The following is a 17,401-nucleotide window of genomic DNA, read 5'->3' on the forward strand; positions in this document are numbered from 1 at the left end:
TCTGTCAATCGCCTCATCGTTGCAGCTCACTGCGATATCTGCGTAAAGCACATTTTGATTCACGGAAAGTTGACTGTGATTGTGACAGTCCTGCACTAAATAACTTTTTTTGAGTTTGCTATTGATGTGCACTATTTTCCCACAATGCAATCAAATGGAGGAGCTTCTTATAGCTGCAAAACATTAAAACAAATTGCTCAAAAAATATCTCACAAAAGAAACATTTACATTTCTTCTTGTGAATTTAAATTGTCAGTGCGGTCCAACTTCTTCCATCAGTACACAAATTAAATGTACCTTGATTTCTTGTATAGTAACTGTAATAACAGTGCAACTAAAATGAACTGAAAATATTTTTTTTCTTAAGTTTTGTGTGCAAAAATCTTCATTTGTAAAGTAACTAAAGCTGTCAGATAAATGTCATGCATTGCATTGCATCCTGTTACTTGCATTACTTATGTAACTGTAATCAGATTACTGAATGTATGAACAGTAACGCGTTACAGTAATGCTAAACTGTGCTGTCTTTTGGTTGCCAGATGCTCCTGATGGATTCTCCGTACGAAAGAAATAATGCATGATATTGTATATTGATGTGACTTATGTTGTTGTTTTGCAGACACTGTGTTTTTTCATCTGCCGCCCCTGAACGAAGACATGAAGTGTGTCTACGGAGTTTCATGTTATCGCCAAATAGAAGCAAAGGTCGGTTATATATTCATTTGATAAGAAATTCCTATTATTCCATGACTTTTCCTGATGTTTTAGGTTTTTGCCGTGGTATCATTTCAGTATCGGTATCAAGTTATTTAGGCAGGTTATCGTATTAAAGTCAGAATTTTGGTATCGTTGCAACACTAAACTGCTGCACAGAAAAAAATGTTAATTACAGTTAAGTAATTATAACCACATTAAAGTGGTAAATAACTGTAACATTCAACTATGGAAACAGTGAGAAAAAGCACCCCAATTTTTTTTGTTTGTCTCTTTTTATAATACACATTTTTTTGTATTATTTTTGTTATATTTTTATATATCTAATAATTTTTTGGCCTTGTTTTCTTATTTTTTTGCAAGTAGTTAATAATTTATTTTATATTCTTATTCTTATTTTTTTTAATTCCTGTTTTAATTTTTGTACCTTTTTTGTCTTTTGACTTGCTGATACTGTATTCTTATATTTTGTATCATATGTCACTGACCATTATTATGTTGTGTATACAAAAATTCAAACAAATAGATCACTAAATAGATATATAGATCAATAAAAACACTCCTCTTAAATCCATAAATGCAAAAGTAGATATGGGTATAATTTTATTAAATATTTTGTATTATATACGTCTGGTTAGATTAATACTGAACTGTTATATGACAGTCACAGATGGGTGTAATGGGTTCAGGGGTCCACCTACTTTAGGTCATGTAGTGTATTTAACACATCTTCTTCTTCCTCTGTGTTCTTGATTTAATCAGAAGGAAATAAAATGACAACATCTCCTCTTCCTTTCTATTTTTGTCTCTCATGACATCAGTTTTCATGAGGTCGGCTGCAGAGCCAGTAGTCACACGGTGGTCTTATATTTATATATTTATATTTATATATATATATTTTAATGTTTTGAATCCCTCTTCAGGCCCTGAAGGTCCGACTGGCTGACGTCACCAGGGAGACGGTTCAGAAGAGCGTCTGCGTCCTCAGTCGAGTGGTGAGTCAGTCAGAACATGATGTTGTTGTTTATAACAAAATAATTTCAGTCAGCAGCTTTTCATGCTGGAAGTAATGAATTCAAGAGTCACTCACCACGATCACGTAGGAAAAGATGGGAGAATCCAGAAGTACATTTCTTTTTTTCATGCGTCCCCACAGAGATTTTTTTCTCCTAGGAGAGGATAAATGAGGACAAAACTGGAAACAATAGATCTCAGCATGTCTGGCCATTTCCTGCCAAAAAGAGGATAAAGATAAAGATTGGATGGAGTGTTGCTCGTCCCTTTGAGCAGAAATTGGCTTGCAAATGTTTTTTTACTGTGAATGACTCACAAGATGTTTCTTTTGATTTCCAGCCTCTCTTCGGTCTGCTTCAAGCTAAACTACAGCTCATCACGCACGCCTACTTCGAGGAGAAAGACTTTTCACAGATCTCTATCTTAAAGGTGAGAAATAAAACCGTCTGTTTACCGTTCTGTTTAATCGCCTCCACTCAACTTCCTGTTTCCTCCTCCTCCTCTTCCTCCCACCCTGCAGGAGCTGTACGACCACATGAACGGCTCTCTGAGGGGCTCGGCTCTGGAGGGATCACAGGTTTATCTAGGTGGGTCCAACTCTCGTTTCATGCGTCGGTTAACACTTTTAGGACATTTTGCATGTCGCAGCTGGAAGGACAAGTTGTGTGGTTTTTATTTATTTGACTTTCATGCATTTTAACCCTCTAAAAACGTACCTCCCACGGGCGGCCGAGGGAGTTTGTTGATTGCATGATCCTGTTTAAATCCATCTAAAATAAAACCATAATAGCAGAAACTAAGGCTTCTGTCTTTCGCGTCCTCACGTAGTACGTGACGTTACTTGACGTGACGCGACGTGACCTGACGTGACAAAACTATCAAAATGCCTTTGCACTCGATCTGTTCACAAAAATGAGCATATTTCAAAAACAAAAAAATATGCATATTGTTGAGTTTTGGAGTGTTAAGAAATATTTTGCTAATTTTACTTCATTCAGAAATATTTTGGATCAATAGGCCATGTTTTGTTTGTATATTTAGTTACATTTAAAAAAAAAAAAGTGCTATTTTTGTATTTTTTTTTTTTATTATGACACAATTTCAATACTTTTGTCAATTATTATAGTTAATTTGCTTATATAACAGTGAAACAGCTTAGGTTGTACAGATTTTGAAGCATTTGAAGATGACATCACAATAACCAAAAATACCAATGTAGGCACTGGCGGACCGTTTCCATTGTAGAGTTCAAAGGGTTAACTCAATAAAGTATTAAAGTATTAATAGGAAAAAGACAAAGGGTTGCAAATATATGTAGTTTTGTAAAATGAAATATTAGTATATCTGTTACTTTTATGAGTATAACTTCTTCTATCACATACATACTCACTGAAGGAGTAAAACAGTGATTCAGAATAGTTTTGTTGTTCCAGCGATGCAGATATTCTATAAAAAGAGCATGTTGTTATTGTGGTTATTGGCCGTGTGATTGTTGTTCTCTGAGGCTACAGTCCTCATTTGTTGATGCTCTGTTTGTTTTTCTTCCCCTCAGGCTTATCACCAAGAGATTTAATACTGCACTTTCGACACAAGGTAGAGAATTACACAACAACATGTACGCTGGTAGTGTGATAGTTGTTTTGAAATACCAATAATTATTTTAATTTTTACCTTCGTAGGTTCTCATCCTCTTCAAGCTTATTCTGCTGGAGAAGAAGGTACGTTTAGAAACAACTCTTTTTCTCCAGTTTCTAGCAATGAAGAACTTGTGAAAACTGACACTGAATGTCTTTGTTGTTGTTTGTGTGTGCAGGTCCTGTTCTATGTGTCTCCTGTCAACAGACTAGTAGGAGCTCTGATGACAGTTTTATCACTGTTTCCAGGTCAGCAAACTCCAAACGATCTTCTCTCCTCTTGCACATTAAATTCAGCCTTTGTAAAGATGATGCACAAGTCTTATTTTATGCATCTGTACAGGCTGGGCGATAATTCTGATGATGAAATCATATATCAAAATATTGTGATAATAAAATAATAATAATAGAACATTTTATTTGGCGGCACTTTTCAGGACACCTTACAAAGATAAACTAAATACTTAAACACATAAAAACAGCCAACAAATAACATTTTTTTTTTTTTACAATTAACACTTGAAATGATGACAAGGTAGTTGAAAATGTAAACCATACGTTGATGTTTCATTTTTATCTCCTTACTTAAGATTTCATTACTTTTTTTTTTTTTTTCATTTTTAAAAAAATAACCAAAACACTGACAACGAGGACGATCTTGGGTAGATAATAATGAGAATAAATATAAAACTAAATTTAAATCATACCCTCTAAAACTAAAAAGAAATCAGGTTTGAATTGAAATCACACACTATTTCTAAGCTTGTTTACAAGATATTTATTCAATGCTGATCTATAGAGGAAAAACATATAAAGTACATTTTTGGATGGATGAGAAAATCAACACTGAATGGTATTGCTATCGACTCTTCCAGCACACAATTATGTCATCTTAATTGATAATAACAAGCACATACTGACTCGAATTCCTCAGAAAAAATCTGACCATTTGGCACTAAAGTTCATAATTAAATGAGAAAATACTGAGTGCTTTTCATTCGTCAAGTATTTATTTATTGAATTATTAGAAAAAACATGCTGTATAGTGAGAAATGATCTATATCGGGATAGAACTTTTTGGCCATATCGCCCAGTCCTATGTGAAACAAAAAATATGTTAACATAGAAATTGGCAAATCATTATCAGGTCAGAATGTGTTGATAATAAACCTGGTTAAATCCAGGTCCAAGTTTAAAAGTATGGAACTATATTGTTAGAAAATATAACCATTGAGTAGTGTGGCTTCATCAGCAGGTGTTTAAGATGTGTATCAGTGTAAACACAAACCAAAGTCTTGACATAACAACATTTAGGAAAAACAAGCACAAAACTCATAAAAGAAAATTGACACTAATATCACTAATGTCTTTTATTGCTTATGAATTAAACTTTCCATTCATAAAAGGAAGAATGTGTTATTTCTTCTTAAACATCTTCAAGTCTTGCTGGAAAAATCAGGAAATGCAGGATTATAAAAACCTTCCAACGAGCCAAACAGAAAGCCAGTAGACAGCTAAAAGACTAAATGGATTAGTCGTGATTAAGTGGATTGAAATGAAATGAAATGGCTGTGACATTTGATCTGATTTGTGCAGGTATGATCGAGCACGGCCTGGTGGACTCGTCCCACTACAGGCCAAAGAGCAGCGTGTCGGAGGACCTGACTCTGGTGGAGAGCGTCTCCGGAGCCGAGGAGTTCGTCTCTGTGTCCGTCACCGACATCGCCAGCACCGAGCTGGAGGAGACCGGCCAGCCCGCCGCGGAGTCTCTGTCCTTCGGGAACAGCACGGAGGGGGACAACAACCACCTCCTCAAACCGCCGTCACGCACCTCCCCGGAGTCCTCAGAGAGCGACTGGGAGACTCTGGACCCCAGCGTGTTGGAGGAAAGTCCCAAAGAGGCAGCCGAGGGGAAGGAGACGACGGAGCTCCTGGACGCCTTCGACTCCAAGCCGGGGACGCCCATCACTGTGCAGCCGCAGTCCGCCAGCGGTCAGGGAGGGGTCACCCAGGGACTCGTGTCTGGTCTGGAGGAGGATCAGTTCGGCCTGCCGCTACCCATCTTCACTAAGGTAACACTCACACGCATTACACCTGAAACCATCAAGTTCTGTCTTTTTGGGATATTCAGCTAAAGAACAAGATGCTGTCACTAGAAAGGTACCAGACTTTAGTTTAATTTTATATTAGTCTATAAATGTAACTCATATTTGAAATGGTAGAGAGCTCGTTTTGGACATCAACTCTTAATGTGTGAACTTTCTCTGTTCATCATCGTGTTTCCTCACACAGATCAATATTAGTTTATACATAACCTATAAATGCTCACAGCTCAGCCACCCTCTCATCAAATACTCACCTGTGTGTGTGTTTTGAGTTCCAGCAGGATACTAGCTCAGATTTAACAGCTTCTCTTTTGTCCTCTCGGTGTGTGTGTGTGTCTAACACTCGTATACACAGTGACCTTTGCCTTTTTTGTTGCCAGGGTTACCTGTGTATGCCCTACATGGCTCTGCAGCAGCATCACCTCCTGTCAGACGTGACGGTGCGCGGCTTCGTTGCTGGGGCAACCAACATCCTCTTCCGCCAGCAGAGGCACCTCAGTGATGCCGTCGTCGAGGTAAGTTCTGCACGTATATAAAGCATTTTATTTTAAGAGAAAAAGTTAAATATTGATAGTAAATACTGTGTGTCGTTGTTGTTGTTGTTGTTGTAGGTGGAAGACGCTTTGGTCCACATCCAGGACCCAGAGCTGCGTAAGATCCTGAGCTTGACGACGGCCGACCTGCGTTTCGCCGACTACCTGGTCAAACACGTGACGGAGAACCGCGACGATGTCTTCCTGGACGGGACGGGCTGGGAGGGAGGAGACGAGTGGATCAGAGCCCAGTTCACCCTCTACCTCCACTCATTACTGTCCTCCGCATTACAGGAAGGTGGGAACTGCTCTTTCCCTCTCCATTCATTCATTCATTCGTTCTTTCATTGTGTCACTCTTCCCCTCCCTCTTTCTTCATTTTTTCTTTTGAATCATGCTTTTTATTGTTTCGTTAAGAAAAAAAAACTACAACTACCTAAACCACAACAAATAAAATAATATACACATATAATAACAGATAGTAACTGTAAATTAAAAAATAAAGTATTCAAAAACAAAGGTCAGAAAATGGTAGTGATAAGAATAATAATGATAAGAATAATAAGAATAATATTATAAAAAATAGAAAAATAGAAATAAATAAAAATAATGAAATAAATATAAAATAAAAATTATCAAATAAATAAATAAATAAATGAAAATAATGAAATAAATATAAAATAAAAATTATCAAATAAATAAATAAATAAATGAAAATAATGAAATAAAAAAATAAAGATAAATAAATAAAAAAACATAATAGTAATAAAAAAGAAATATAAATAAATAAATAAAAATAAATAAATGAATAAAATTAATTCACACACCCAGCACCTACTTATATCCCTGTCATCCCGCCACCTGCACAGGATGGATACAGATACATAGTGTGTGTGTTTAAAGCATGTTTACAAAGGAGAGAATAAAACGGAATATAAAAATAATGAAATGATATGAATATAATTAAATAAAATACAAGTTAGTTTTGGTTTCCCTGGAATTTGACAGAAACGGTTCCCAGATTTCTAAGCAGTTTATTTGTTGTTTATCTTATAAATGAGTTATTCGTGGGACGCTGTTTCCGCTGGAGTATTAAGCCATTCTTGATACATTTGAAGGTTCAGCTTCTTTCCGTTCCCTCTCACTTCTTCATTACGACGCTGTTTTACTTAATTGCTCATTAATGAGTTAGTTTAATCCTGAGTATCTGCAGGCTATAGAAAAAGTCTTTAAATACATTTGATCTAAATTGAAGTATTAAATAGTTTTAAGTGCAGTCTCATTTGTTTTTACTTTATAATGATGTTCATTCTTAATAAATCCTTAAGGCTTGGCTTCATGTCATTTAAAACACCATACAAAGTATATAGTACATACACTAAAGATTCCACTCACTCACATCCTCATTCAAGTTATGATGAGTTGATTGTATATTAATACTCATCTCCAGAGACATTACTAATCATGATGGGCGCTGTAATCATTGCGTCGTGCACACACACACACACACACACACACACACACACACACACACACACACACACACACACACACACACACACACACACACACACACACATAGTGATCGTCGCACGTAATGAGCTTTGTAGAGAAAATGTCAGTAAATCCAGTTACGCTGATTAATCGTGTTCACTGACTCCAAACAATCTCTGTTTTTTCAGACAACGAGAGGCTGCTGGCTGATTACGGCGCGCCTTTCGTCGCAACCTGGAAGATCACCCACAACTACCGGGTGTGGTACAGCAACAAGCACCCCGCCATGGCCGCCATCACCGCGGGGTAGGTGGACAGGGGGGACAAAATCTTGAGTAGAATCTCTTAAATGACGTAATTTTAGCTGAGACCTAAAAAGTATTGGCGTTCAATACTCGGCAATAACAAAGAGTCGAGGAAACAAATGTCATTTATTTCAGGTCTTTAAAGTAATACTCAACCCCCAAAATGATCATTTGTATATCAATTACTCGCCCCGTGTTACCTTGAATTCTTGAAAAAACGGGTTCGATGAATGGAAGTAAATGGGGGCCGCGTTTAAGAACAGCAAAACTATATCAAAACTAGACGTCCAGACGAGTAGACCGTCTGCACAAGCGTGAGACTGTTTATGCAGAAGGGTTTTAAACAGTCAGGCTTTAGGGAAGATGCATGTGTTTGGGAAGAGTGAAGAAATTGATATAATGAGTGATAAGAATGAGTAATTGATATACAAATGGTCATTTTGGGGGGAAAGTATTCCTTTAAAAACTATATAAATGTGCTGGAAAGTGGGGAAAGTGTTGGTGTTCAAATCAAAAACATTCGTCACTGTTAAGAATGATCTTTAAAGTTTGGAGTGCAGTGGCCTTGTTGACAGGCATGTTTCCCCAACCATTAACTAAACTGGTCTGATCCAGTATGGATTTGTCAAAGATGATCATGAATATAGAAAAATAAATACAATGAAATAAAAACGTTTACTTTTCTTCTCTGTTGTAGACACCCGTTCCAGGGCCAGTACAGCGTTGCTGATGTGAAACTACGACTCTCACAGTGAGTTCTCTTTCATTCCTCTCTCATCTCCTGCTATGTGCCATTACAATACATGCAACTTTATTATTCACTGTGGTGGAAATGTGTCTTTGACTACACCAGCAGCATATAACCCTGCAGCTTTAAGACACAGAACATCAGAAACAACATTTAAAACATAAATAACAAGAGATGAGGGGGACTCAGGTGCGATGCAGATTCAGCCGCAGAGCCGTGACCTATTTATTTTTCTTCCAAACTTCATGGTATCAGATTATTTCCTGTAGCTCAGGTGATGTCGTGCTCATCAAAACATGCATGTTGCTGCCCTCATGTGGTGAAAAGATGACACTGTAAAGACGAGATATTTGACAGGTTGAGCAGTAAAACAGAACGTGGCTTTCACTTTATTCCAGTCTCCTACTCCTCTCAAAAAGACAGTGTAAACATTTACTATAAAACCTCTAAATTAGTGGTAAATCCAGTGTTTTTCACCTGTAAATTTCAACTTTATTCAGTCATTTAAGAACATTTTGCCCTACTTTGGCTCGGTGTTTGCTGTCAGACACCTGTGCTTTTTACTTTGAAGGAGAGATTTTGACCTTAAACATCTGTTAAAATGTTAACAATATGGTTTAACATCGTGTTCTGTTGATTTGTGCACACAAAGTATTAATTTAAGAGCAAGAATTAAGTTGTTTAAAAGACTAAATTTGTGTTTTTGACACTGATTAGGCTCTCTGAAATATGAATGGATCCCTTCAAAATAAAAGACTAAACTGGGAATAACTTAAAGAATATATTTGTGGGCTGGATTTAACAATTCATTCTTGTTATAAGTATTAATTTAAGACCAAGAATTATGTTTTTTAAGACCAAAAATGTGTTTTTGATGTTGATTAGGCTCCATACATCCTGGAAAAATAGATCCCTTCAAAGTAATAGACTGGATAAAAAAAATCTAAAGAATATATTTGTGGGCTGGATTTAACAATAAATTCTTGACATCTAATTCTTATTTTTATTATTTATTATGTTATATATTCTAGCATTATTTACATAATTTACATGTTACATACTCACTTATATCTATTTTCTTATATTTCTCTATGCTTTTATACAAGAGCAACTGTAACATCCTAATTCCCCCCCCAGGGATCAATTAAGTATTTCTGCGTTTGAGCCCCCTGCTCTTAATAATGGTTCAGCAAGTAAAAACAGTTAATTAGTGAGGAAAAAAATAATAAAAAAGTCAGATAAATTATTATTTAAGTCTCTAAAAGTTCATACATTACTGCTGCTGTCTTGTCTCAACTCTTTTTAGATCATTAATGATTAAATATCCATAAGGGTAACAGGCTTAGTGCACTCTGACACCCAGCTGTGAATACTTCATGGATACTGTATGCTACAGAGAGCAGCAGGCGGTGTGTTCGGGTGTTTGCGGTGGCATCGAGGGTCTCCTATCAGCTTTAAGTCATAAATTATGAGCGAGTTTCATTCTCAAAAACAGAGCTGGAGACTTCTTCAGCTTCTGCTCCGGTTTCATTCTAGGAAGTGTGGATGAAAGGCGACTCCGTCCACAGCTGGAGCGCCGCTTCTCGTGTTACGCGTCGGATAAATGCTGCCCCCACCACCACACACACACACACACACACACACACACACACACACACACACACAGCTGAGTGTGCCTCCATCCTTAACTTAGCTTTATGATGAGAACCCGGGCAGATCTGCCTCGCTCTGGTACTCGGAGCTCTCACTTTACCTTCAGGGAGTCTGGTGACACGGCCGCCGTGAACTTTGTCGTAAATCCTCAGTAAACAAACACACAGACAAACAAACTGGAGGAAACCTTAAACTGGTTTTAGTTTACTTTAACTGTGCAACATTTAAATCAGAAATGGTAAGAAAAAATGAAACTGTGATAAAATGTTATGATGAAAAGCCCAAAAGTGAGACACATAAGGTAGAATAAAAAATAATTAGTTTAGATTATGATTGTATTTTTCATTTTGGTAGATGTAACTCATGTCAAGACGTTGTGACAACAAGCCTAATACTGATGCAAGCTGTGACATTTACAATGAAACAATTCAATTAACAATTTATTAAATCATTAATATTAATCTACAATTCAATTAACTGTTTAATATTGCAACCGATTTTCTTTTCAGTGATGTAATAATTTGTCTAAATGTGATTAAAAGGTTCCACTAGATGAGTTGAAATGTAAGAAATTGACTCATATAAAACTTTTATTTAATCAGATTAATGAGATTAAAACCTGATTAAATGTAAAAATAATATAAGATAAACAATAATACACAATATTAAAGAAGGAAGGGAAGACGGAAGGAAAGAAATTAGGGAGGAAGGAAGGTAGTAAAGAAGGAAAGAAGGACGGGGGGAGGAAAAAGGAAGGAAGTAAAGATGGAAGTACATGTAATGAAGGATGGAAGGAAGGAAGGACAGAAGCAAAGAAGGAAGGAAAGGTGGAAAGAAAGAAGGAAAGGAGTAAAGAAGGAAGGAGGGAAGAAAGGAAAGAAGGATGGAAGGAAGATAGGAAGTAAGGATGGAAGTAAAGATGGAAGTACATGTAAAGAAGGATGGAAGGAATGAAAATAGGAAGGAAGGACAGAAGCAAGGAAAGATGATAAGAAAGAAGGAAAGTAGAGGAGTAAGGAAGGAAAGATTGTAAGAAGGAAGGATGGAAGGAACAAAGAACAGAAGGAAAGGATGGGAAGGAAAGAAGGAAGGAAAGGTGGAAAGAAAGAAGGAAAGGAGTAAGGAAAGAAAGATTGAAAGAAGGAAGGAGGGAAGAAAGGAAAGAAGGATGGAAGGAAAAAAGGAAGTAAGGACAGAAGTAAATGTGGAAGTAGAAAGATGGACTGAAGGAAGAAAGGAAGGAGGGACAGAATCAAAGAAGGGAAAGATGGAAAGAAAGAAGGAAGGTAGGAAAGGAAAGATTGAAAGAAGGAAGGACACAAGGAAGGAAGAACGGAAGTAAAGAAGGAAGGAAAGAAACATTGAAGGAAGGAAGGAAAGTAGGAAAGGAGTAAGGAAGAAAAGAAGGACAGAAGGAAGAAAAAAGAAAGTACATTTTTTTGTGACCTTTAATAGACCTTTTCATTGTCATTCTGTTGCTAGAGCAACAGCTTTGGTCCAAGTTTACTTCCTGTCAGCTGCTGCTTTAACTAACATTGCAACAGGAAATACAAAAGGACCATTCAGAATGTTTTATGTTTGTCGAGTTTAAAAAAGTCTTCAGACCAACGATTAATAATCAACAAGGTTATTCAGTAATGAAAATTATCGTTAGCTGCAGCGTTAAATGTGTTTTAAAGGTGCATATTAGAAAAGTTGTTGATTCTTTGTCTCGTGAGAGGATTTGAAAAGTGTTGATCTGGTCAGAGCTGCCCATCAGTGGTGTGTTCATGGACCAGGAAGGGGGTGAAGGGGCACGGCTGGCTCTTAAAACTCTGGATGTAGCCTGTATGGTGGTGTTAGAGGGGTGATGAGGAGGGTGAAGGGGGTAATGGTTGGGGGGTGATGAGGAGGGCGATGAAGGGGGTGACGAGGGGGGCCTGTAGGCAGGAAGTTTGGCACTCAGCCACCGGAGTCTTCTCAGGAATAAACACATCTCACTTCCTGCCTCAGCTTTGTGTCCGAGCAGGGCTCTGAACAGGAGGGGATTCAGCCGGTGTGGAAAAGAGTGTGTGTGAGTTTTTTTTTTTTTCCTACACGTGTTCACTAAGCGGCGGAGACGGCAGATAAACAGCTCGGTCTCCACGGCGACCTTGAACATCAGAGACGAGTGTTTGTTGACTGTAAGAAGCTTCGCAGACTTGCATCTCTGAGGGATGTTGAAATCCTCCTCCCAAACAAAAAAGAAAGTTACTATAAAACCTCGAAATTAGTGGTAAATCTTTGTTTTTCAGTTAACTTTATTCAGTCATTTGAGAACATTTTGTTCAGTGTTTGCTCTTCGACACCTGTGCTTTTACTTTGAAGGAGAGATTTTGCCTGTTACTCTTTTGAACCCCTTAAACATCCGTTAAATATTGTTTAACGTTATGTTTTGTTGATTTGTGCGCACAAAGTATTAATTAAAGAGCACAAATTAGTTTTTATTCTCCTCTTGATGCTGATTAGGCTCTGTACTTCCTGAAAAAATTAAAGGATCACTACAAAATAAAAGACTGGAGGAAAATGTAAACTGGGAAAACTATATTTTTTTAGAATATATTTGTGGGCTCAATTTAACAAATTCTTATTATAAGTATTAATTTAAGAGCAAGAATTAAGTTGTTTAAGAGCACACATTTGTTGATTAGGCTGCATACTTCCTGGAGAAATGAATCCCTTCAAAATAAAAGACTGGATAAAAGAATAAAAGAATATATTTGTGGGCTGGATTTAACAATAAATTCTTGTAATGTCGCTAAGGGGCCTGATCTTAGGGGGGTAGGTAGATTGAGAGTCCTTCTCTTAATAATGTTAAAACCTTAGTGGTGTTCTTGGAGGTCTGTTATTAACCAGAAAAGACGTAAACATGGAGCTGTTTTCCTGCAGCTTGAGGCTTTGGGGGAGTGGGAGGGGGGGGGGGGGGGGGGGACACTGGAGTTAGTGGGACAGCCTGGTGTGATGTTTTGTCACGATGCTGGTTGAGAAAGTAAAAGCAGAAAGTTGAGTCCATCCACTTTGCTGCAGCTCATCACTCTTTGTCCCACTGCTGCTGCTGCTGCTGCCCTGCCACCTCTTCTCTATTTAAAAAACCAGGCCCTACGCTTGACTTCCTTGTGAATGTGCTGTGTTGCATGTGTATTATGGAAGCACTGGAGGGGAGGGGGGAGGTGGGCTAAACACAGCCGACCCTTTTCATGTTTCCTCGTCATCGGTGCTGGACAAAGAGCAGCCGGTGGCAGAGATGTTCTCAGGAAAACAAGAGTCATGTGACGAGGCTGCACGGCTGCAGGCAGACTCTCGCTGTTAGAGGATCTTTCTTCATTGTCAGCGTACCACACTGCGCCGCATAAGGAGCTGTTTATTTGGGTCAGCCAGCGAGACGGAGAGTCAGTGTGTCCTCTCTGAGTGTACACAGTAGCTCAGGGGAAATACTGCTTTCTGTTACCATGAGGTCGTTGGAAGCTTTTTTCGGAGGCTGGGTGGCATCTGAAAAAAAAAGTTTAAATATGATCACAGTGTTTCCATTATTCCAGCCGAACCCTCAACAGCTTCAAAGTTATTAACATTTTTTTTCCATGCTAGAGAATGTCACACGTTTACAGTATATTGAGCAAGACATTTGAATCAAGGTTCTAGATGTGTTGTGCATTATTTTATACACATTTGCCATGTCATTTAGATATATTTGGAAGCTTTGAGATCTTGAGGAGAAGTTAAAGGCCCATTCTGGGATTTCTTTAGTACAACAGAGAAGATATTTCTCCATAAGGTAGCCTATCATAAACATTTCCAGAGGGTACATATATGGTAAATATAATAGATTTATGATAAGGTCTATATAAAAAAACTAGTCGAAAAAGGTAGAAAATTAATATGTGTACACCATTTTTCCTTCCCGATACTGATTTCGATACCTAAACTTACGTATCGGCTGATATCGAGTACCGTTGTGATACCAGTGCATTAAAAAACTGATCCAAACCAGACCCAGAGATGGCGCTAGCTTCCGAGTTTACTTACAATGGGTATGCGGCCCACTGAATATGCACAGCAGGGTTTCTGCCGCTTGCTTGACTTCACATTGTGATGACGTCACAGATGTTTAAATCACTTTTCTCTGATGAGGAAAGTTTTACAAATATAAAACCTCCATGGATCAAAAATTCATAATAGAAATAGTCATAATTGACTAACAGTTTTACAGACGTCACTCTTACAGTGGTGGTCTGTGGGGAAAATGCTTTTTGGGCCGCAGGGGGATTTTATGCTGCAATACCGCGAATAGACACTTGGAAGCAAGGCTGAGCGGCGGTGCCGTATCCAAGTCTTACTATACAGTAAATCCATGATCGGGTAGTGAGTGACATGTGTTGTAGCGTAAATGAGCTGATAAATGATATAACGTGATATCGGACCGGTGCACAGACACGCTGATACCCGATCCAGCATTTTTTATGCTGTATCGGAGGCATTTCCGATACTAGTATCGGAACAACTCTAGTAAAATCAATAACATGATAACGATTAAAATCAATTTATTTTTAGGTTATGTAAGATTATATAAAACAATTTTTATTTCTAAATATTCCACATTATAATAAATTAGTGAGGAAAACCAGACAATTTTAATATCCGGAAACTTAGTCGGTGCACCAGTGGCATTGATAAGTAATGTCATCAATACTACATGAGAGCTTATGGTGCTATTGAGTGGTAAAATCATATTTAAAGCCACTTCTTCAATGTGTAGACTTGAAATAGTAAATAAAAAGACATATTAAACACACAGACTGCTCTAATGTTCACACGGTTTGTCTCATTTTCCTACAAACTAAATGCCATCAGAATAAATACACCTAGTGGCTTTAAACTGAATGACAACAACAGCACTGCTGCAGGGTCTCTTACTTTGAAAATAAAGACAAAAGGAAGTTGGCACAGCGAGGACAGATTCCTGGTGGACGTGCAGCCGTGTAGCCGGGTCATTGATCCCTAGCAACAAGCGCCTAGCAACCAACAGCAGCTTGTTTGGTGTCCCCACGAGTTGATGGCGCCGCAGGACATCGGTCCGTCCATCCGTCCGTCCATCCGTCTGACTCCAGAGACGCCTGCAGAAGCATCGAGCTGTGTGGTGCCGGTTCACGCTCTGCTGGTTTCATGTTGATGCTGTAGTCAGATAAACACTGTATCTGTCTGCGGTGTGGAGGAATGACAGCAGTTATACCAGCAACACACACACACATGTCTCACTTTCTCTTTTGGTTTTAGGTTTCATACACACACTTTACGAGCTGAAAGTCTCTTTTAGTTTGACTCTAAATCTTGGCTCTGACAGGAGCTTTTATTTACCTATCATTGAATAATTAGGAAGAGCATCATGTTAAAGCTGAACTCTCTTTTCTTCCTTCAGTATCTTTGCCCAGATTAAATAATTGGCTGATTAGAGGGTGTGAAGGCAGCTGCTGACACATGTCCTCCTGCTACTGTTTGCCCACATGATGCAGGAGTGAGATTCCTGCTGAATGTCAGCGGGGATCCATGTGATGAAAGGTTGCATGTTGGACTCACACCAGACTACTGTTCAGATAAAGCCGCATTTAGCCGTCCCATTTGTTGTGAAACATAGCTTGTTTCCGCTCTCAGGTCAGCTCTGATCATCAGATACACCACCTGTGACTGCTGCTCAGCCTCTGCTGATGTTACATAATCCTCTCTGTAAATGGTTGGCGCAACATTTAGCAACGGCACTTTTTGTGTAGTTTTGTTTCCTGGACATGAGGAAGAATTCCTCTAATGTCACACCAGAGATAAGAGGGATCGAAGGGGAGTGTATACATACATACATGGTTTGTTAACATATTGTTTTCTCCTCTCCTTCTTTGTCCACTTGCAGCTCCATGCAGAACAGCGAGAGAGGGAAGAAGATCGGAAACGCCATGATGACCACCAGTCGCAGTGTGGTCCAGACGGGGAAGGCAGTGGGTAAGAAAGCAATCAGGAAATTAGATGTCTGAGGGAGGACATTATTCAAGGTAGCACCCAATAAATAAGCTGAAAGGGATCAGTGTCTTGACCAGATCAACAACATATTTCCTGTAGTCACGTTAACTATGGATTGATTAATCATTTTTGTTTATAATTAGTGAAAAATGCCTTCAAATGTTCCCAAATTTACAAGAAAATAAAACGGAGTAAAGCAGGAAATCCTCAAATATCCTGTTTTTAGTGCATTTCAATGCTATTACAATGGAATCATGTTGCTAGGCAACAGCTTGGGTCCGTGTTTACTTCCTGTCAGCTGATGTCATTCACATAAACTGTATCAGCATTTCGGTTGCGTCCGAAATTCCACACAAATAACATACTATTTAGTACGCTTAAACACTATGTGAGATATTTTTAGTATGTCCGAAACCTAAGTATGAAACCAACAGTATGCAAATGCATACTATTTCCGGTAAAATATTGCAGTATACAACGGTATAAATATCCCACAATGCAATGCGGCATTGACGACAACGTTCATAACGGACGTTGACAGACAGCTCTGTAACATCAATAACGCTTCAATTTAACTGAAAGTATAAGATTTCACTTTGCTAGGCGTAATATATATTTTAAAATGAATTCAGACTTTGATTCTCACAAACCGACGTTTTGGTCACGTGATGTTGGCACGGGTTACCATGGTAACACGTCGTAAGGAGGCTCTCAGGAAGTGATGACGTAAATTACTGCTCAGTGCATCCGAAAAAATACACACTACTACTTTATTCACACAGAAGTATGTCGAACATACAAACATACATAGTATGCAATTTCGAACGCATTTATTATGTTTATGTTTAAAACTGTGAAATGGTCTAAATATTGTACAGTTGTGACATCACAAATGTACAGAAATCCTGACGGCTCGTTTAAAGGCACAGTTTCTGAATACAGGCTGTGTGTATTTCTCCATGGATTGAGCTTTTCGATACTTTCACAGTATTGATATAGCATTTAAACCTGCTTTATAATAAAAAAAAGACATACAAATCTCACTTTTTTACACTATGGGACCTTTAAATATGTAGTCGTGCTACACATTTTGGTTTATTAGTAAGACAGGAATAGTAAAACAAATATTTATTTACCTGTTTTGTAAGTGAAGTCTCATCGATCTCCACCTCTGCTCTCA

General features: G+C 38.1%; 1 protein-coding gene across 1 annotated transcript in view; it reads left to right on the top strand.

The window, feature by feature from the left end:
• avl9 (AVL9 homolog (S. cerevisiase)) overlaps positions 1-17,401 on the top strand; it is a 29,013-nt gene that overhangs the window by 9,086 nt on the left and 2,526 nt on the right. Inside the window, exons 3-15 of the mRNA XM_074621479.1 lie at positions 620-705; positions 1,638-1,709; positions 2,068-2,157; positions 2,249-2,315; positions 3,281-3,321; positions 3,408-3,446; positions 3,542-3,611; positions 4,959-5,434; positions 5,848-5,982; positions 6,079-6,298; positions 7,683-7,800; positions 8,497-8,550; positions 16,115-16,203. Of these exons, the coding sequence (XP_074477580.1) occupies positions 620-705; positions 1,638-1,709; positions 2,068-2,157; positions 2,249-2,315; positions 3,281-3,321; positions 3,408-3,446; positions 3,542-3,611; positions 4,959-5,434; positions 5,848-5,982; positions 6,079-6,298; positions 7,683-7,800; positions 8,497-8,550; positions 16,115-16,203 (1,557 nt within the window). The remainder of the gene's footprint in view (positions 1-619; positions 706-1,637; positions 1,710-2,067; positions 2,158-2,248; positions 2,316-3,280; positions 3,322-3,407; positions 3,447-3,541; positions 3,612-4,958; positions 5,435-5,847; positions 5,983-6,078; positions 6,299-7,682; positions 7,801-8,496; positions 8,551-16,114; positions 16,204-17,401) is intronic.

This window comes from Sebastes fasciatus, chromosome 21 (genome assembly GCF_043250625.1).
Source record: "Sebastes fasciatus isolate fSebFas1 chromosome 21, fSebFas1.pri, whole genome shotgun sequence".
Lineage (NCBI taxonomy): Eukaryota > Metazoa > Chordata > Actinopteri > Perciformes > Sebastidae > Sebastes > Sebastes fasciatus.